Consider the following 22,125-nt stretch of genomic DNA (forward strand, 5'->3'; position numbering starts at 1 on the left):
CATGTTTGGTAATTGCAATCATTGTTGCTTTTGTTGTGGTCATCCATGTACAATGCTTGGTGTCAGTCTATTTATCTCTTGTAAAAATAAAATACAGTGTGTGTGTGTGGGAAAAAAATAAAAAATAAAAAGAACTCAAAGGAAGCACTTAAGGCAATTTTTCAAAGAAAGGGTTGGCAAGAATCCAGAGCAGGTTTGGGGAAGGGTGAATTTTCCTGAACCTGGCTGTACCAGATCTTTTTCTTATGTTGAACCAATACACGTACCCAAGCTTTTTCCCCAACTCTTCTGTCATTTTCTTATTTCTATGTGCTCAAAATATGCAGATGAATGCCTTATAATTATAGATATAAACAAATGTAGATTCAAATTCCATTTTTTACTGAAGTTTAGGATACCCCCTCTGCATATGGGACCTGAATATTAAAATCTTCTGGAGTTAAATTATTAAAGCTCTTTTCAAATGAAAAACATTTCATTTAAAGCACAGTAAATGTGCTTTAACTGGCACCAGGATGTATCTTGCTGTTGTAATACTGATTCTGCCCCACCCCCATCCAGCCATGTACATATGTGGAGTGTTGGTACTCACATCACTGACGATGTCCCTGGAGGCCTTGGCTGCCACGATCGGGATGGCATCACTTCGCAAGTCATAGCCTTTCTTCTTTGCTTCTTCATTGGCAAGTTTATACAGAGTCTATAGAAGGAAAGTCAGAGTTAAGCAAAGTTTTGATAGCAACAACTTGGAGTCTAACAGGTGACATATCACAAAATTTAAAAAAGGATAGGCTCCAGAAACAATCTAACTTTCTAGCAATATTGGAAAGTAAATAAATTATATTTTACCAAAAAAAACTATGTAGCATTAGAAACAAATGAAATATATCAATGAGCATTAACATAGATTGATAGAGTAATCTATTATTTATATCATTATAGATTAATATATATATAATATGTAGATTATATGATACATTATGCATATCAACATAATATAATGTTAATGTTAATATAATCTAGTAATATAGATTGATAGGCAAAGCATCAATCTATATGTATTTCTAAATGAAAAAATTGCAGAACAATGTGTTTAATATTATTCATTTGTATATAAAATATATATTTATATACTTTTACCTAGTTCTTTATTACTTAAACATTTTTGAAAATCATGTAATATCTTATGATTTTTAAAAAAACAAATGAGAAAAAAATTAAAGTACAATTTAAAACATAGTTAACTTGACTATAATCACAACTTTATGATTCTAATTTTTGGCTGGATCATATTAGTAAAACATGCACCTATAAAACTGCATTTTACTTTAAAAAAAATAGTAATCAGTATTGTTAATGGAGAGCACTTTTTCCCCATGCCTGAGGTTCTCTTTCTATAAAAGGAGCTCGATTATTTCATCTCTGCCCCTTTACTCTCTTTACCCTAGAGAGGTGCAGTGATTTCCTGATGTATCTAATTGGTAGGGATGGGGTAGCAGGGCATGTCCAGCTCAGCTCTGACCTCCTTCCTCTAGGAACATGCCCAGTGCCCTCCTCTGCTTCTCTGTGCGAAGCAGGACTCACCCCTGAGGGAGGTAGAGCTGACTGTCCTGCTCCAGTGTGGCCTGTGCCTGGATGGGGAACCTAATTCTGGGGTTCACTTAGCAGGTTTGTTGGGCTCTCATACAAATGTGTCCTTGAACCTAACTTTAGTAGTAAGAGATGTGAAATTTTGACTTCTAGTTCCACTCCTTTGTTTTACTTCTCAATTTTATTCAGGATCCAGGTGGGAAAGAGGTGCATATTATTAGAGGTCCCCTTGGTAGGGGTGCCAGATTTAGCAAATAAGAAGATAGCATGCCCAGCTGAACTTGAATTTCAGATAAATAACAAATAATGTTTTCATATAAATAATAAGCTAGTATTATATCTGGTTATCCTACGCCTTGGAAATGCCAAAAATACTCCTCAGTTCCACTGACCCACACTGGTAAAGACCATAAATGGAAAAGATAATGTGACTTCAGTTTGCCCCTGGAATCCTATAGCGTATGATATTCAACCCACAGATGAAAGGTTGGATGGGCTGAGTGCTCATATCACAGAGCTGCACGTACCATGATAGCTGAGGTCCCAGAATATCCACAGAAGTGTAGAAAACAAACAATAACAACAAAAATAACAACAAAACAAGCGTGGTCCCCCAGGATTTTGCCCCTACCTCACTGTAGTTGAGCTTGTTCTGCCTCGCCAACATGATCTCCGGGGTATCAGGCATTATATGAATTTGAGTCTTGTCTTTGTCCCAGGCCTCTGTGTATAAGTGCTATCAAAGAATATGTTGATAGAAAACCATTTGAAAAAAAAAAGAAAACCATTTGAAATAGCAATTACAAAAAGCCAATTAAAGCAGGAATGTTATTGATCTAATTAGGAAAAATAAACCACACTAGGATATAAAGTATTCAGCTGGAGGTTTAAGTCTTAACGATAGTTATCAGGGTTACAACTGGGGATAATAGAAATTAATTAGAGGATTTCAAGTACGTCATTTAGGAGGTAAATGTGACCCCACACCTGCATGGATAATTTTAACTCCACTAGTCATTAAAGTCTAAAAACCTCTTTTGGCATCTTGGAGAAGCTTGAGGCAGCTGGGGCTCACCTTGTTCATGTTGATGGCATTGTTCTTGGCCAGCACCTGTTCCAGAGAATCAGCCACACTGGTAAACTTCAGCTTGTCTGGACACTGGCGGTAGATGTTGTCACTCAGTATCTCTGCAGCTCTCTTGCACCTGACCACATCCACAGACCCAATGGGGACCCAGCCAATGCCTCTCAGCCACTGGAGATCAGACTTGTAAACATTCTGTGAGGAGGAAAAAGGCAGAAACTCTTCAGTAAGACTGAAAGATTTAGGGTCAAGGTGCAAATAGAATCGATAGTAAAGTACAATTCTGGTTGTTGCTCTTGTTGGTTTCATAGAAAGCTGGCTCACTGTATTAGGCAGACTAACAGAGGAAGTATGTTCAAAAACGACCCAAAAATGTAACAAAAAAATGATAGAATATTTCAGGTTGTTAGGACAGGAGGAATCCAAATGAATATCTTCTGTCAGCCAGTTCAGTGGATGTTCACCGTTCGTGTCCACAGGAAAAGAATGCCAACCCAAAGTGAGAGAAACCACACATATGTCGACCTACAGGCTGTCAGTAAATAAATATTAGGTCCAGTCAAATGAAACACTCTGCAGCCATTAAAAGCCACATTTTAAAGAGTATCAATGATTGGTAGAAATGTCGTTAATGTAACGAAGTTAAAATAACGAAAAAATAGCACATAAAACAATCTGTATATAAATTACATGAGCAGGAGTGGGCTTTTTCAGTGGTTGGATTATGTTGGATTCTTATTGCTTTCTGTGTATTTTTTCTTATATTTCAAAATATCTGTAAAGCTCTTGGTTTAACAACAAAAAAGAGAGGTTAAAATGTAATAATGACATAGAACCTCTGAAGCCCTGAGGCAGACCTTTGACTACTTCAACACTGTCCAAGATTCAGGGCAATAAATGACCATCTTATTGGTCCAGAACCCGTCTCTTCCCCACCAAATTCTCAGGATGGGAAGCACAGACTGCTTTCCAGAATTGTCTTTCCATATCTTTATTTAACACTTTAAGTCATTTTTTCTGCTAAAGACTTTTGTGTACTTATTAGGTATTCATAACTACTTCCCAACGGTGGAATTGGACCTTTGCCCAGATCATTTGAAGGATTTTACCTGTAACGGCAACTAAGTAGAGCATACAGACAGCTATTTTACTGTCTAGACTAAAAGCCTATTGGAATTGCCTTATGCTGACTAGTTATTGCCCCTTAAATAACAACAGCAAGAATGAAAACAATAACATTTTACACCTCTGGAGTGCTTCTTAACTTTTGAATGCTTCCCACATTATTAAGACTGTGTCACCGTGAGAAGGAGGTGATCTCAAAAAGGCACTTGACAAATAGAGGCAAGCAGTCTGTCAATGCTGTCACTCTATGGGTGACATTAACCGTTTTTAACAACCTTTCATATGCAGGCAAAGCCTTTCTTTGCAGAACACAGGGTTCTGCATGTTGTGGAAAGCTACAGAACAGATGTGGGAGTTTCCACAGGTAGGCTGTACAATTTCTAGGAACAGCCATTTAATGTATAATTATGGTTAATTCATGTTATTCTCCAAAGTCCTCTAATGCTTAATAATTCCTTCAAACATCTATAAAATATGTGCTGCAGGAAATGTGCTTGTCACACCCAGATTTGAGATGGTGCCTCTCTTTCTAATAGGTACCGGTTCTGTCATTACCACATGACCTCTCCACAAAGAGAGCTGTGCTGAGAGGACAAAGTGTCAATGAAATGACCCAACAGCTTCCAGACACAGCGACTTCTTTTATTTCATAAGAGTAACGATTAGTGTTGTAGCAGTATTCTGCTAATGATAACCTCATCTGTTTTGCAAGGAAGCTAAAAACAAATTTCAGAGTAATTTTTAAAAATAGAAATGTGTTATTTCTTTCCCCCTTAAAAGAATAAAATAAAACATCTTCCTGTGTTGGACCTTGAATTCTAACATTGCTTAATTCCAGTCTTATTTTTATAAGACCAAGTCCAGTTGGTAAACTTCACTTCCTTATAAAGCCTAGTAATGTATCCACAATAAAGCAATAAAACTATACTCTGATTCAAATCTCATTCAATGGACAAGAAATCCTAGCTTGAGTAGGCCAATGGGTTGTTTACAACGGATAATGTTCATATGGTTCAAGTTATGTCTGCACACAGCCCTGTTATGGACGGCGTACTCACGTCGCTCTGGAGGTCGTAGGCCTGCCGAGCGTGCATGACGTCAGTCTGGTCGGGCAGGCACGTCCACTGGTGCAGGTAGTTCTTGTAGTCCATGTCACTGACCAAGGTCTGGCACTTCTTGGCCTGCACCATCCCCAGCATGTCCACTGGGCTGCTGAACTTGGTCTTCCACTTCTCAAAGTCCTTCTTGTACTCCCTGTCACTCTGGATCTTGGCCACATACATGGACCACATCATCTTAGGGTCATCCTTCACGTCCCGGGCTCCAACGTGATGGCCAAGCTGCTTGCGGTAACCATCTTTGTATTTGTACTGAGATGAAAATGCACAAATCAGATTTTTATTATAAGCCTGTAGAGGTCACAAGCCTGTACAAAATCATCTTGCTTATATCACTGTTGTACGTTGACTTTTGCTAATAAGCACTAACTCAAGGCAATATCCTTCCTTTCCCCTAGAAGCTTATAGAGGTAATAAAATAGATGGAATTCATATAATTGTAGTGTATGCCCCAAAACACCTATGGCCTGGTAACAAGGAATAGTCCCGGGGGCAGCAAATGCACACAGTGGAGAGGCCATGTGGACCAAGGGACTTGGAGAAATGGGTTAGGCACGAAAAGTACATCAGAAAAGAGATGCACTTGGTGACAAGATGTGTTTAATAAGTAGTAAAATGAGTGTCCGGTTCCTATGGGGATGAAGTCAAGGTCAAGGACTATTTGCAGTAGCAACAGAAGAGAATTTCCTGTTTCATAATGGATTCAGGCATTCAGTGGTGGTGGCAAATTTTGGCATCATTTTGGAAACTGGTTATACTAGGGAAGCTGTCCTAGCAGCCCAGTTGCTTAGAGCATGCTCCTAATAAAGTCATGGGTTCTCATCTCTCATGGACCAACAGTGTTGTTATTCCATGTCCAAAGACGTTGCCCTGGAATCCGAGCCAATTATCCAAAATACATGCTTCTAGTCTCAAAGATAACTGAGTGAGAAAGTATAGACGAGTCAGCAGAGGCAATATAGTACAGTGGGAAGGAATGAGGTTGCCTGCAGTTTCAACTGCATCACCTACTAAGAGTTTGATTTTAGACAAGTTGCTTAAGCAACCCATAAAACAGGGATAATCACAATCTTACATCCTAGGGTAATTATGAAAAATAAGTGGCATAATGCATATAACATTCTTAGCACAGATTTCTCAACACTTCTTGGTTATTATTATTTTGTTATATATTATTATTGGCATAAATCCATTTGTAGGAAAGGTCCAACATACGTAAACTAAAGTGAGTCACTAATATGATCTTCCAAAATAAAGGGCAGCATATTACCATATTCCCAAATAGTGGGTCTTGATTTTTAGAGCAGTGGTCTGTTCCTCAAGAATTCCCTGAGGTACCAGGAAAGGATGATGGTTTTATTCTGGGAGTTACAAGCCACAAGCCAGGAGCTAGTGCTAAGGGTGCAAGTTTGGGCTAGTCTGGCACTGATCAACTGCCTTCTTTTCATGATCTTACAAGGGTGAATTGTAATGGCAAGTGTCATATGCATTTTTTGAATATTGTATATTAAAATGCTATATAAAGCTAGGCCCTGATTCTCACTGAGAGAACTTAAGTTTACGAGTCACACTTTCTATAAGCACTATGACAATTTTTATATAAGCATCTCCAAGCCTGCAGCTACACTCTAACAAATTCCACATGAATGGATCTTTCTCTATTCCTGGTGGATCAGCTTTCACTGAAGATACTGTGACTTAGTGGTTATAAAACATTTTTGTAAACATCAAATTTTTCATTTCCCTCAAAGCTAGATTTTTGAAAAACCCTACACAAATACATCAGAACATATTTCCACAGGGCCAGGAAAGTTCTTTTAGAAGATTTAGTTCAGTGAAAACGTCACTTCAGACTGACCACATACTAGGAGTAAAACTGACAACTCACATCACTGATGATGTCCCTGGAGGCCTTGGCTGCCACGATCGGGATGGCATCACTTCGCAAGTCGTAGCCTTTCTTCTTTGCTTCTTCATTGGCGAGTTTATACCGACTCTAAATTTGGGCAAAAAAAAAAATCAGTTGCATGTTGACATTCACATCCAAAAACGACAGAGGACTAAAATAATTCACCAAGTTCTACACGGGTAGGTGCCTGTAATAATCTCACTTTTGAGAGTTCTAAGCTCTCTGCGGTTTTGGCTGAAGTTGAGACTTAAACAGGATACCTATATGGAACATGGCACCTTTGTTTTTTTATTTTAAAACTTATGTTACATTAGCCATATACAGACATTATTCATGGTTTTAAAACTTTTAGTTATAACAATGAATCAGTTTTGGAAAGAAGTGGAAAAATTAAGCTGAGACTCATGGGTGGCAAAATGTGGGCAGGAGGGAAACTCATTTGATCCACATTTATTCTGCACCGACTCTGTGCCATGACTGTGCTTGGTACTTGGGAAACAAAGAGGAATATGAGGCCTCTCCCATCTTCAAGGTTTCTGGGAGAACTGATGGAAAGACTGATAACCTGAGGAACAAGCTGCCAAAAAGTCAGACCATGAAAGGTGCTTTAACCATATTATTAAGAACGAGCTCCACGGGACTTCCCTGGTGACGCGGGGGTGGACAAGACTCCGCGGTCCCAATGCAGGGGGCCTGGGATTGATTCCTCGTCAGAGAACTAGATCCCACATGCATGGTGCAACTAAGAGTTTACATGCCACAGCTGGGCAGCCTGCATGCTGCAACTAAGAAGCCGGAGAGCTGCAACTAAGGAGCCCTGGGGCCGCAGCTGGGGAGCCTGACTACCGCAACTAAGGAGCCCACGAGCCACGGCTGGGGAGCCTACCTGTCACAACTAACACCCCACACAACCAAATAAATACATAAATAATATTTTAAAAAAAAGATTGAATGTTTAAAAAAGAAAGAACGAGCTCTAGGAAGGAGCAATTTATTCTGAATTGAAAATCAGGAAGTTTCCTCAGAGGGCATGACCTTGGCATTGGACCCTGAGTGATAAATATGGTTTCAATAGACTGAGATGGTGGTCAAGGGCAGAGGAACGTCCATGAATCAAAGTACGGGGGAGTGAATGTGCAGGGGCATCAAGCGGGGGGGCCGGGGGGGCGCGCAGTGCCCAGGGAAGTGGCAGGACAGGACTGAAAAGAATTGGGAGTCGGGCTATGAAGGCCTGGTGCTAAGATAACTTTGTCCTTAATCCTATAGGAAAAGGGAAACCAACAACAATCTTTGAGGAAGAGTGACATCATCAAATTTGCATGGTATCTTCCTATCCTAAATGAGAAAGAAACACAATAGAATTGAACTAAGCTGATAAAGTCAGAGAAAGCAGACCAGGCAGGTTAGGCAATCAGTTCAGGCATTCTTCCTGGGCCTCTTCAAACCAAGGGCAACATACAACATCTCTGAGCTTTTGCAGCAAAGACAGAGTTGACAGTTCCAGAAAGGCTGAGTGGCTAGTTACAGGGACCCTTTGTCCCTTAAAATATCTGCTCATATAGCACACGCTTTCCTGTAACACTATGGGACCTATAGTGCAGGTTTAGCTGAAAATTCACTTATTTTTGATTTGAGAGTGGGACTTGACAATTTTAGTTTGGGGTGACAATTAAGAGCTAGTTATATAAGCTTTAAAATTATAGTTTGCACCCCTGAAAAATAAAATGACTTAAGGTGGTGGCTAATCAATTTAAATTCTCTCAGTTATATTCTGCAGAAGAGTAACACGCTATTGATTTATGCTGTCAAAGAAACAATATTTTCCTTGCTGGTAGCACAAAGCTGGAAGAAATAACTAATACATCATCGGACAGAATCTTAGAGTCACAAAAATCTCCACAGGCTTAAACCAATAGGCTCATTCTAAGAAAAAAATGCAGAGAGATAAATGTCAATCTTTGAACTGAGATCTAAGTTGCCAAATGTATAAATACAAGGTAGAGGAAACCTAGTTTAAGCCCATGTAAGTTGTCTTAGGGTTTTGGTTGACCCCAACTCCCACGCACACCAGCGGTGACATAGCCCCAAGGAGCCCCAAGGCACAGAGTGCAGAAATGGAGGGAAGAGGAAATGCAATGTCGACTGTAATCTACACTAGTCATTCCTCACTCACAGGATTTTGTTTGGTTCTGAGAGTCACATTCTAGCAGGGATGTCATGTGAGGAATGCCCAGGAGCTTGGGATGTTTGGATTAGAAAGAGAACCTGGGGTGAAGTGGCAGCGGAGGCACACAGCGCTTATGGAGTCGGCACAGTTTGGTTCTGCATGGTCTTAGAGGATTATGTGGGTCTACAGAGAGAAACCATTGACCCAATACATGAGAAGCATCTTCTAAAGGAACTTTCCAGAACAAATAGGTTGATTTATGAGATAAGCACCTCGTCACTGAGAACACTTAAGCAAAGGCAGGATGACGACTTATTGGGCGGGGACTCCTGCACTAGAGGAGACTGACCTCTCAGCCTAAACATCTGTGCTTCTGATATGGGGGCACACGGCTCTATGCTCACAGAAAGTGAATAGGAAATGGGCTTGCTAATATATTTATACATTGACAGATCCTCTCTGTCTGTGTCTGTCTGTCTCTTGGTGTTATTTGATTGTACTGTGATTTTAATCCTTGACTTAAAGCTTGTACATTAAAAATCTTAAATTTTGACCCTATAGTACAATTTAGGAAAAATAAGTCATATGTGGAAAATACATTTAGCACAGCTATGTATTTAGCATAAGGAGGAGATAAACGTATTTTGGTCTATTGCTAATTTCTTAAATTAATAAAGGAGGAAGGTCTAATTAATCTTCTGGTTACTGCTTAAATCATTTGTTCTTATAATGTGCACTTCCGAAATGATAATATGTGTTACTTGAAGACTGATGTTTAGGTAAGTGAGAAATGAAAGAGTTGGTATTCACACGGAGTAAGAAAAGACATTCTTTACAAAGTTGTCATTTAGTATTACATCACCATGGAATGGATTAATTGAAATATGAAACGCCATGCAAATGTCATAGAATTAGCATCTGCTCCCACCTCACTGTAGTTGATTTTGTTAATTCTCGCCTGCGTAATTTCTGGTGTGTCTGCTGTGATGTGGACCTGGGTCTTGTCTTTGTCCCAGGCTTCCGTATATAAACGCTAGCAAGGAGAACATAAAATGTCATCAGGAAAAAACTTCAGTGTATTGTTAATCGAAACTTCAAGGCCACAAGAACTTTATAAAGAGAAATAACAAAAGGTTACGTATTTTATACACATTATGTATTTTACACGTATCTTCAAGTAAAGTAACCAGTTCATAGTAGAACAGGTATGTATGAGTGCCTTCTGATACTCTGAATTGTATGTTAACAAAAGGAAATTTAGAGTATCTTTTATGCAGAGATGATTTTCCATAAAAATGTACCGTTTTATCAAAACCATGAAATAACTACTGAAGTAAATGTTAAAATATAAATGACATTGACATTAGGTAGACAGATGTGGATAGATATAGAGAGATAGACAGATATCTTTTGTTGCTCACTGCTCTATTTCTTTCTTCTCCTGATCATGCTTCTTTTCCTTTGGTTTAGCTTTAGGAGTCCTACCTTGGTTCTCTGAACTCGGAAGGCTCACCTTGTTCATAGTGATGGCGTTGTTCTTGGCCAACACTTGTTCCGGAGAATCAGTCACACTGGTAAACCTGAATTGGTCTGGAGGCTGGCGATAGATTTTATCACTCAAAATTTCAGTTGCCCTTTTGCATTTTTCCACATCCAAAGAGCCAATGGGAACCCAGCCGATGCCTCTCAGCCACTGGAGATCTGACTTGTACACATTCTGTTGATACAAATATAGCCAATGAATATTTATCTCTGGCTTGGGAAAACATTTTCATCAAAAGGATATGAAATAAGGTAAGAACACTCCTGAAAACATAGTTTGGTGGACAGGCAGGGTATCAGACAATATTCCTTTTCGGTCTGGAGGGTTTGACATTTAACACTCACAGGAAAAGAAGAAATGTTATGCCCCACTTGCAGGGGCTGGTGAGTTTGGTGCCACTTATCCAAGGGGTGTTAATTCACTGATTTCCCATCTTTGCACGTCACTATGATCCTCAGTACTCACATCGCTCTGGAGGTCGTAGGCCCGCCGAGCGTGCATGACGTCAGTCTCATCGGGCAGGCAGGTCCACTGGTGCAGGTAGTTCTTGTAGTCTATGTCACTGACCAAGGTCTGGCACTTCTTGGCCAGCACCACCCCCAGCATGTCCACTGGGCTGCTGAACTTGGTCTTCCACTTCTCAAAGTCCTTCTTGTACTCCCTGTCACTCTGGATCTTGGCCACATGCATGGACCACATCATCTTGGGGTCGTCATGTATCGCTCGGGCACCAATGTGATGGCCAAGTTGCTTACGATAATCTTCTTTGTATTTGAACTAGAAGAAGAAAAGTACTGATTGTCACCTAGTATAACTTGTAGTATAAAATGATTAGTAGGCTCCGATTTTCCTATTCATTAAAAACATGCTTCCTCCCGAATATATAAATAATATGTGTGACTGCATCTTGTAAACCATTTAGAAAATAAAGCTTGTATATGTATACAAAAAAGAAAATAGGGCCCTGTGCCCGGCCAGACCCCGCGTCACCCTGCGTTCAGCCAGCGTGCGCCCTCATGTGTTCGGCCTCCGCAGGGCCCTGGGTGCTGCTCCAGAGGGGGGTGGCAGTCAGCATGTCACCACTGGGTGGCCTCGTGCATGCACCGTCGTGCCCCGGGAAGCACGGGTTAAAGATGAAGGAACTAAGACACAGAAAAGTGAACTCATATATTCAGAAGCTCTCTGTTTGAAGATTACACAAGCTATGCTGTCACCAGATTGCAAATAAACTTATTTTAAAAATAAATGAGGGGAGACCTTCAAGATGGCGGAAGAGAAAGACGTGAAGATCACCTTCCTCCCCACAAATACATCAGAAATGCATCTACACGTGCAACAACTCCTACAGAACACCTTCTGAACGCTGGCAGAAGACCTCAGACTTCCCCAAAGGCAAGAAACTCCCCACGTACTTGGGTAGGGCAAAAGAAAAAAGAAAAAACAGAGACAAAAGAATAGAGACGGGACCTGCACCTCTGGGAGGGAGCTGTGAAGGAGGAAAAGTTTCCACAAACCAGGAAGCCCCTTCACTGGTGGAGACGGGGGGTGGGAGGGGGGAAGCTCTGGAGCCATGGAGGAGAGCACAGCAACAGGGGTGCAGAGGGCAAAGCGGAGAGATTCCCACACAGAGGATTGGTGCTGACCGGCACTCACCAGCCTGAGAGGCTTGTCTCTCACCCACTGGGATGGGGGGTGCTGGGAGCTGAGGCTTGGGCTTCGGAAGTTAGATGCCACGGGGAGGACTGGGTTTGGCTGGGTGAACACAGCCTGAAGGGGGCTAGTGCACTACAGCTAGCTGGGAGGGAGTCTGGGAAAAAGTCTGGACCTGCCTAAGAGGCAAGAGACCATTGTTTCGGGGTGCGTGAGGTGAGGGATTCAGAGCACCACCTAAACGAGCTCCAAAGACAGGCATGAGCCGTGGCTATCAGCGCGGACACCAGAAATGGGCATGAAATGCTAAGGCTGCTGCTGCAGCCACCAAGAACCCTGTGTGCAAGCTTCCTCCTGGGAGCCTTTGCAGCCCGCCACTGCCAGGGTCCCGTGATGCAGGGACAACTTGCCCGGGAGAACACATGGCCTGCATCAGACTGTTGCCACGTCACACTGGCCTCTGCCGCTGCAGGCTCACCCTGCATTCTGTACCCCTCCCTCTCCCCGGCTTGAGTGAGCCAGAGCCACCCGATCAGCTGCTACTTTAACCCCGTCCTGTCTGAGCAAAGAACAGACACCCTCAGGCAACCTACACACAGAGGCAGGGCCAAATCCAAAGCTGAACCCCAGGAGCTGTGCTAACAAAGAAGAGAAAGGAAAATCTCTCCCAGCAGGCTCAGGAGCAGCAGATTAAATCTCCACAATTAACTTGATGTAACCTGCATCTGTGGAATACCTGAATAGACAAAGAATCATCCCAAAATTGAGGCGGTGGACTTTGGGAGCAACGATATATATATATTTTTTCCTTTTTCTCTTTTTGTGAGTGTGTATGTGTATGCTTCTTTGTGTGATTTTGTCTGTATAGCTTTGTTTTTACCATTTGTCCTACGGTTCTGTCTATCCGTTTTCTTTCTTTTTTTTTTTTTGGTTATTTATTTATTTTTTTTAGTATAGTTTTTAGTGCTTGTTTTAATTGGTGGATTTGTTTTTTGGTTTGGTTGCTCTCTTTTTTCTTTCTTTTTTTATTACTTTTTAATTTTCTAATTTTTAATAACTATTTTTTATTTAATAACTTTCTTCTCTTTTCTTTCTTTCTTTCTTTTTTTGGTCCCTTTTCTTCTGAGCCGTGTGGCTGACAGGGCGTTGGTGCTCTGGCCAGGTGTCAGGCCTGTGCCTCTGACGTGGGAAAGGCGAGTTCAGGACATTGGTCCACCAGAGACCTCCCGACTCCACGTAATATCAAGTGGCAAAAGCTCTCCCAGAGATCTCCATGTCAACGCTAAGACCCAGCTCCACTCAACGACCAGCAAGCTACAATGCTGGACACCCTATGCCAAACAACTAGCAAGACAGGAACACAACCCCACCCATGAGCAGAGAGGCTGCCTAAAATCATAATAAAGTCACAGACACCCCAAAACACACCACCAGACACAGCCCTGCCCACCAGAAAGACAAGATCCAGCCTCATCCACCAGAACACAGGCACTAGTCCCCTCCACCAGGAAGCCTACACAACCCACTGAACCAACCTCAGCCACTGGGGGCAGACACCAAAAACAACAGGAACTACGAACCTGCAGTCTGCGAAAAGGAGACCCCAAACACAGTAAGTTAAGCAAAATGAGAAGACAGAGAAACACACAGAAGATAAAGGAACAAGGCAAAAACCCAGCAGACCAAACAAATGAAGAGGAAATAGGCAGTCTACCTGAAAAACAATTCAGAGTAATGATAGGAAAGATGATCCAAAATCTTGGAAATAGAATGGAGAAAATACAAGAAATTTTTAACAAGGACCTAGAAGAACTACGGAGCAAACAAATAATGATGAATAACACAATAAATGAAATTAAAAATTCTCTAGAAGGAATCCATAGCAGAATAACTGACGCAGAAGAACGGATAAGTGACCTGGAAGATAAAAGAGTGGAAATAACTACCACAGAGCAGAATAAAGAAAAAAGAATGAAAAGACTTGAGGACAGTCTCAGAGACCTCTGGGACAACATTAAACATACCAACATTCAAATTATAGGGTCCCAGAAGAAAGAGACTGAGAAAATATTTGAAGAGATTATAGTTGAAAACTTCCCTAATATGGGAAAGGAAATAGTTAATCAAGTCCAGGAAGCGCAGAGAGTCCCATACATGATAAATCCAAGGAGAAACATGCCAAGACACATATTAATCAAACTATCAAAAATTAAATACAAAGAAAAAATATTAAAAGCAGCAATGGAAAAGCAACAAATAACATACAAGGGAATCCCCATAAAGTTAACAGCTGATCTTCCCGCAGAAACTCTGCAAGCCAGAAGGGAGTGGCAGGACATATTTAAAGTGATGAAAGGGAAAAAATACAACCAAGATTACTCTACCCAGCAAGGATCTCATTCAGATTTGACGGAGAAATTAAAACCTTTACAGACAAGCAAAAGCTAAGAGAATTCAGCACCACCAAACCAGCTTTACAACAAATGCTAAAGGAACTTCTCTAGGTAGGAAACACAAGAGAAGGAAAAGACCTAGAATAACAAACCCAAAATAACTAAGAAAATGGTAATAGGAACATACATATCGATAATTACCTTAGATGTAAATGGATTAAATGCTCCAACCAAAAGACATAGACTGGCTGAATGGATACCAGCTTTACAACAAACGCTAAAGGAACCTCTCTAGGCAGGAAACACAAGAGAAGGAAAAGACCTACAATAACAAACCCAAAATAACTAAGAAAATGGTAATAGGAACATACATATCGATAATTACCTTAGATGTAAATGGATTAAATACTCCAACCAAAAGACACAGACTGGCTGAATGGATACCAGCTTTACAACAAACGCTAAAGGAACCTCTCTAGGCAGGAAACACAAGAGAAGGAAAAGACCTACAATAACAAACCCAAAATAACTAAGAAAATGGTAATAGGAACATACATATCGATAATTACCTTAGATGTAAATGGATTAAATACTCCAACCAAAAGACACAGACTGGCTGAATGGATACAAAAATAAGACCCATATATATGCTGTCTACAAGAGACCCACTTCAGACCTAAGGACACATACAGACTGAAAGTGAGGGGATGGAAAAAGATATTCCATGCAAATGGAAATCTAAAGAAAGCTGGAGTAGCAATTCTCATATCAGACAAAATAGATTTTAAAATAAAGACTATTACAAGAGACAAAGAAGGACACTACATAATGATCAAGGGATCAATCCAAGAAGAAGATATAACAATTGTAAATATTTATGCACACAATATAGGAGCACCTCAACACATAAGGCAAATGCTAACAGCCATAAATGGGGAAATTGACAGTAACACAATCATAGTAGGGGACTTTAACACCCCACTTTCACCAATGGACAGATCTTCCAAAATGAAAATAAATAAGGAAACACAAGCTTTAAATGACACATTAAACAAGATGGACTTAATTGATATTTATAGGACATTCCATCCAAAAACAACAGAATACACTTTCTTCTCAAGTGCTCATGGAACATTCTCCAGGATAGATCATATCTTGGGTCACAAATCAAGCCATGGTAAATTAAAGAAAATTGAAATCATATCAAGTATCTCTTCCAACCACAACACTATGAGACTAGATATCAATTACAGTAAAAATTCTGTAAAAAATACAAACACATGGAGGCTAAACAATACAGTTCTTAATAACTAAGAGATCACTGAAGAAATCAAAGAGGAAATCAAAAAATACCTAGAAATAAATGACAATGAAAATAAGATGACCCAAAACCTATGGGGTGCAGCAAAAGCAGTTCTAAGAGGGAAGTTTATAGCAATACAATCCTACCTCAGGAAACAAGAAATATCTCAAATAAACAACCTAACCTTACACCTAAAGCAATTAGAGAAAGAACAAAAAAACCCCAAAGTTAGCAGAAGGAAAGAAATCATAAAGATCAGATCACAATTAAAGGAAAAAGAAATGAAGGAAATGAGCAAAGATCTACAAAACTAAAAGCTGGTTCTTTGAGAAGATAAACAAAATTGATAAACCATTAGCCAGACTCATCAAGAAACACAGGGAGAAGACTCAAATTAACAGAATTAGAAATGAAAAAGGAGAAGTTACAACAGACACCGCAGAAATACAAAACATCCTAAGAGACTACTACAAGCAACTTTATGCCAATAAAATGGACAACCTGGAAGAAATGGACAAATTCTTAGAAAGGTATAACCTTCCAAGACTGAATCAGGAAGAAACAGAAAATATCAACAGACCAATCACAAGTAATGAAATTGAAACTGTGATTAAAAATCTTCCAACAAACAAAAGTCCAGGACCAGATGGCTTCACTGGCAAATTCTATCAAACATTTACAGAGGAGCTAACACCTATCCTCCTCAAACTCTTCCAAAATATAGCAGAGGGAGGAACACTCCCAAACTCATTCTATGAGGACACCAACACCCTGATACCAAAACCAGAAAAAAATATCACAAAAAAAGAAAACTACAGGCCAATATCACTGATGAACATAGATGCAAAATTCCTCAACAAAATACTAGCGAAGAGAATCCAACAGCACATTAAAAGTCTCATACACCATGATCAAGTGGGGTTTATCCCAGGAATGCAAGCATTCTTCAATATACACAAATCAATGTGATACACCATATTAACAAACTGAAGGATAAAAACCATATGATCATCTCAATGGATGCAGGAAAAGCTTTCGACAAAATTCAACACCAATTTATGATAAAAACCCTCAGAAAGTTGGCAAACAGGGAACTTACCTCAACATAATAAAGGCCATATATGACAAACCCACTGCCAACATCGTTCTCAATGGTGAAAAACTGAAATCATTTCCACTAAGATCAGGAACAAGACAAGGTTGCCCACTCTCACCACTATTATTCCACATAGTTTTGGAAGTTTTAGCCACAGCAATCAGAGAAGAAAAGGAAATAAAAGGAATGCAAATCAGAAAAGAAGAATTAAAGCTTTCACTGTTTGCAGATGACATGATACTATACATAGAGAATCCTAAAGACGCTACCAGAAAACTACTAGAGCTAATCAATGAATTTGGTAAAGTAGCAGGATACAAAATTAATGCACAGAAATCTCTTGCATTTCTATACATTAATGTTGAAAAATCTGAAAGAGAAATTAAGGAAACACTCCCATTTACCATTGCAACACAAAGAATAAAATACCTAGGAATAAACCTACCTAAGGAAACAAAAGACCTGTATGCAGAAAACTATAAGACACTGATGAAAGAAATTAAACATGATACAAACAGACGGAGAGATATACCATGTTCTCGGATTGGAAGAATCAACATTGTAAAAATGATTATACTACCCAAAGCAATCTACACATTCAATGCAATCCCTATCAAACTACCAATGGCATTTTTCACAGAACTGGAACAAAACGTTTCACAATTTTTATGGAAACACAAAAGACCTACAATAGCCAAAGCAATCTTGAGAAAGAAAAACGGTGCTGGAGGAATCAGGCTCCTGGACTTCAGAGTATACTACAAAGCTACAGTAATTAAGACAGTATGGTACTGGCACAAAAACAGAAATATAGATCAATGGAACAGGATAGAAAGCCCAGAGATAAACCCACGCACATATGGTTACCTTATTTTTGATAAAGGAGGCAAGAATATACAATGGAGAAAAAAGACAGCCTCTTCAATAAGTGGTGCTGGGAAAACTGGACAGTTACATGGAAAAGAATGAAATTAGAACACTCCCTAACACCATACACAAAAATAAATTCAAAATGGATTAAAGACCTAAATGTAAGGCCAAACACTATAAAACTCTTAGAGGAAAACATAGGCAGAACACTCTATGACATAAATCACAGCAAGATCCTTTTTGACCCACCTCTTAGAGAAATGGAAATAAAAACAAAAATAAACAAATGGGACCTAATGAAACTTAAAAGCTTTGGCATAGCAAAGGAAATGATAAACAAGATGGAAAGACAACCCTCAGAATGGGAGAAAATATTTGCAAATGAAGCAACTGACAAAGGATTAATCTCCAAAATTTACAAGCAGCTCATGAAGCTCAATATCAAAAAAACAAACAACCCAATCCAAAAATGGGCAGAAGACCTAAAAAGACATTTCTCCAAAGAAGATATACAGATTGCCAACAAACACATGAAAGGATGCTGAACATCACTAATCATTAGAGAAATGCAAATCAAAACTACAATGAGGTATCACCTCACACCAGTCAGAATGGCCATCATCAAAAAAATCTACAAACAAATGTGGAGAAGGTGTGGAAAAAAGGGAACCCTCTTGCACTGTTGGTAAGAATGTAAATTGATACAGCCACTATGGAGAACAGTATGGACGTTCCTTAAAAAACTAAAAATAGAACTACCATACGACCCAGCAATCAGACTATTGGGCATATATCCTGAGAAAACCATACTTTAAAAAGAGTCATGTACCACAATGTTCATTGCAGCTCTATTTATAATAGCCAGGACATGGAAGCAACCTAAGTGTCCATCGACAGATGAATGGATAAAGAAGATGTGGCACATATATACAATGGAATATTACTCAGCCATAGAAAGAAATGAAATTGAGTTATTTGTAGTGAGGTGGATGGACCTAGAGTCTGTCATACAGAGTGAACTAAGTCAGAAAGAGAAAAACAAATGCCATATGCTAACACATATATTTGGAATCTAAAAAAAAAAAAAAAAGTGGTTATGAAGAACCTAGGGGCAGGACAGGAATAAAGACGCAGATGTAGAAAATGGACTTGAGGACACAGGGAGGGGAAGGGTAAGCTGGGACGAAGTGAGAGAGTAGCATTGACATATTTACACTAACAAATGTAAAACAGATAGCTAGTGGGAAGCAGCCGCATAGCCCAGGGAGATCAGGTCAGTGCTTTGTGACCACCTAGAGGGGTGGGATAGGTAGGGTGGAAGGGAGACGCAAGAGGGAGGCGATATTGTAATATATGTATATGTATAGCTGATTCACTTTGTTATAAAGCAGAAAGTAAAACACCATTGTAAAGCAATTATACTCCAATAAAGATGTTAAAAAAGTAAATAAATAAATAAAAAGCAAAAAAAAAAGGAAATAAAAACTAAGACATTATTCTGCCATTCAGTGATAACTGCTGATGGAAACGGCTTTTTGTGTGTGTGTGCAAGAAAGAGAGAGAGAGAGAATAAAATTAGGAGTCATACTGTATATGGGTTGGGGCCTGCTCAATTCAGTTATTATATAAATATTTTCCTGTGTCATTATATATTCCCTACAAACATGAATTTTAATGACAGCAGGTATTCCATTATATTGGTATATATTAATACTTTTAACCATTCTGTGATCATTGAACATTTATTTTTAAAGTATGACAGTTACTTCCCATATTTTGGATATAAAGCGAAAATATGCTTTTGACTTCACAGACAAAAGAAATAGAAGGACAAACATTTCTAGAAATGTGAGCAAACCCATATTTTGAAGTAAGTAAATATCTGTAGCCAATACCAGGATGCAGAGATAAACACATGGTGAGCGTGGATGGTTGGACTTTAAACAGAATAATGTGTCCCATTCCTTCAGCCCTTGTAGGTTCATTGGTTTACAGGGAATGAATGGGCTGGGTTTGGAAGGGATCCTATGATGAGCTCAATTGTATATAAGTACACATCATGTGGAAAAGCCAAAAGGCTGCCTGAGCTATAGTCAAGTAGCCAGTGCTTTTGTTCAGCAGGGCATAGACAGTATTTTGAAATGGATGTTGCTGTGGACTCAGTCATAGCTAGAAGTTAACCTTTATGTTGAGAGTTTTATTACCATTATTTTAAACTATTTACTTACAAAAAACTGTTAGCCAGAAGCTTAACTTCATAGCTTACTTGCTCTACTACATATCTTTGAGAGAGAAAGAAATCTTTGAGCCAAAGCTGAGCAAAGAACTCTACAGGTGCACTTACTTCACTTGCAATGTCTCTGGAGGCCTTGGCCACCCTGATGGGAATGGCATCTATCCGCATATCATAGCCTTTCTTCTTGGCTTCTTCTAGGCCAAGTTTATAGAGTTTCTGAAATGGACATAAATCATCGTAAGTTTGATCTATAAAGTGCAGTGCAAGAAAAAATATATCATGCACCATGAATACATTGCTTACCTCACTGTAATTTATTTTGTTTTGCTTAGCGAGTAAAACTTCAGGGGTGTCTGGCATAATGTGTACAGTGGTTTTATCTTTATCCCAAGCTTCTGTATAGAGATGCTGAAAGAAACAAAAAAAGGATGTGACAAGTACAGGCCAGTGATGAATCTGGTTCTTAATGAGAGTAAATAGAGTCTGCTCTGTGTGTCAGTACTTGTGACACCTTTACCTCTAGGTGTCTCATATCAGTAAGAAGCACAACACTTACTTAAAAACCACTTTAATACCAAGCAAAATAATTGAATGTGATTTTTCTTTTATCAAGACAGATTTCAGTGTTTACATACACACGTACAAAAATTGATACCCTGCTCAAGTAAAAAAAGGACTTACGTGGTTCATGGTAATAGCGTTGTTTTTTGCCAAAACCATTGGGATGGAGTCCATAAGGATGGAAAACGTGAATTTATCTGGGTGCTGACGGTAAACATGGTCACTCAAAATCTGGGTAGCTCTCTTGTTCCTCTCATCCTCAAGAGAGCCACTAGGTAACCAGCCAATGCCTCTGAGCCACTGAAGGTCGGCCTTGTACAAATTCTGAAATTGTAAGTGATAAACCACTAAACATAAGCATAATGATATGCCTTAAAGAAATAAAAAATTGAACTATAATACATTATATTATATTACATATATATTTCAATGCTTGGATTCTTGAGAAATTTAAACATTTTGCTATGTCTTGTGAATCCACAAAATATTCAGATTAGAAACCTATTTTGAAAAACATTTTAAACAGAACATAGAGAACGACCCAACTCTACTAGATCAATAATCTAGAGGTTTCCATCAAAGCAATCGGTGCTTTGCTGGTTCTTTCTTTTTGGAAATAATGATGCTCTCAGATGTCTGTGTGACTGGATAGAGAGTTGGCATTAGTCCAGGGAGGTAGAACTCAGTTGTGTAAACTCAACTCCCCTCACCTTGGGGGAACTTTGATACTTAGGAAAGCAGACATGGTGTTTTGTTGGCCAAAGGAAAATCTTATACTCACGTCGCTCTGGAGGTCGTAGGCCTGCCGAGCGTGCATGACGTCAGTCTGGTCGGGCAGGCACGTCCACTGGTGCAGGTAGTTCTTGTAGTCCATGTCACTGACCAAGGTCTGGCACTTCTTGGCCTGCACCATCCCCAGCATGTCCACTGGGCTGCTGAACTTGGTCTTCCACTTCTCAAAGTCCTTCTTGTACTCCCTGTCACTCTGGATCTTGGCCACATGCATGGACCACATCATCTTAGGGTCATCCTTCACGTCCCGGGCTCCAACGTGATGGCCAAGCTGCTTGCGGTAACCATCTTTGTATTTGTACTGAGATGAAAATGCACAAATCAGATTTTTATTATAAGCCTGTAGAGGTCACAAGCCTGTACAAAATCATCTTGCTTATATCACTGTTGTACGTTGACTTTTGCTAATAAGCACTAACTCAAGGCAATATCCTTCCTTTCCCCTAGAAGCTTATAGAGGTAATAAAATAGATGGAATTCATATAATTGTAGTGTATGCCCCAAATCACCTATGGCCTGGTAACAAGGAATAGTCCCGGGGGCAGCAAATGCACACAGTGGAGAGGCCATGTGGACCAAGGGACTTGGAGAAATGGGTTAGGCACTAAAAGTACATCAGAAAAGAGATGCACTTGGTGACAAGATGTGTTTAATAAGTAGTAAAATGAGTGTCCGGTTCCTATGGGGA

At 39.7% G+C, this 22,125-nt stretch overlaps 1 protein-coding gene across 23 annotated transcripts in view; it reads right to left on the reverse strand.

Annotated features, from left to right (window-relative positions):
* Positions 1-22,125, reverse strand: part of NEB (nebulin) — a 215,554-nt gene that overhangs the window by 109,445 nt on the left and 83,984 nt on the right. For all 23 annotated transcript variants that reach the window (XM_057551795.1, XM_057551792.1, XM_057551794.1 and 20 more), the window contains exons 53-64: positions 21,427-21,738; positions 20,766-20,969; positions 20,388-20,492; positions 20,193-20,300; positions 11,002-11,313; positions 10,507-10,710; positions 9,922-10,026; positions 6,806-6,913; positions 4,858-5,169; positions 2,666-2,869; positions 2,222-2,326; positions 593-700 (exon numbers count right to left, since the gene is read on the reverse strand). In XM_057551795.1, the coding sequence (XP_057407778.1) occupies positions 593-700; positions 2,222-2,326; positions 2,666-2,869; positions 4,858-5,169; positions 6,806-6,913; positions 9,922-10,026; positions 10,507-10,710; positions 11,002-11,313; positions 20,193-20,300; positions 20,388-20,492; positions 20,766-20,969; positions 21,427-21,738 (2,187 nt within the window). The remainder of the gene's footprint in view (positions 1-592; positions 701-2,221; positions 2,327-2,665; positions 2,870-4,857; positions 5,170-6,805; positions 6,914-9,921; positions 10,027-10,506; positions 10,711-11,001; positions 11,314-20,192; positions 20,301-20,387; positions 20,493-20,765; positions 20,970-21,426; positions 21,739-22,125) is intronic.

This window comes from Balaenoptera acutorostrata, chromosome 8 (assembly GCF_949987535.1).
Source record: "Balaenoptera acutorostrata chromosome 8, mBalAcu1.1, whole genome shotgun sequence".
Lineage (NCBI taxonomy): Eukaryota > Metazoa > Chordata > Mammalia > Artiodactyla > Balaenopteridae > Balaenoptera > Balaenoptera acutorostrata.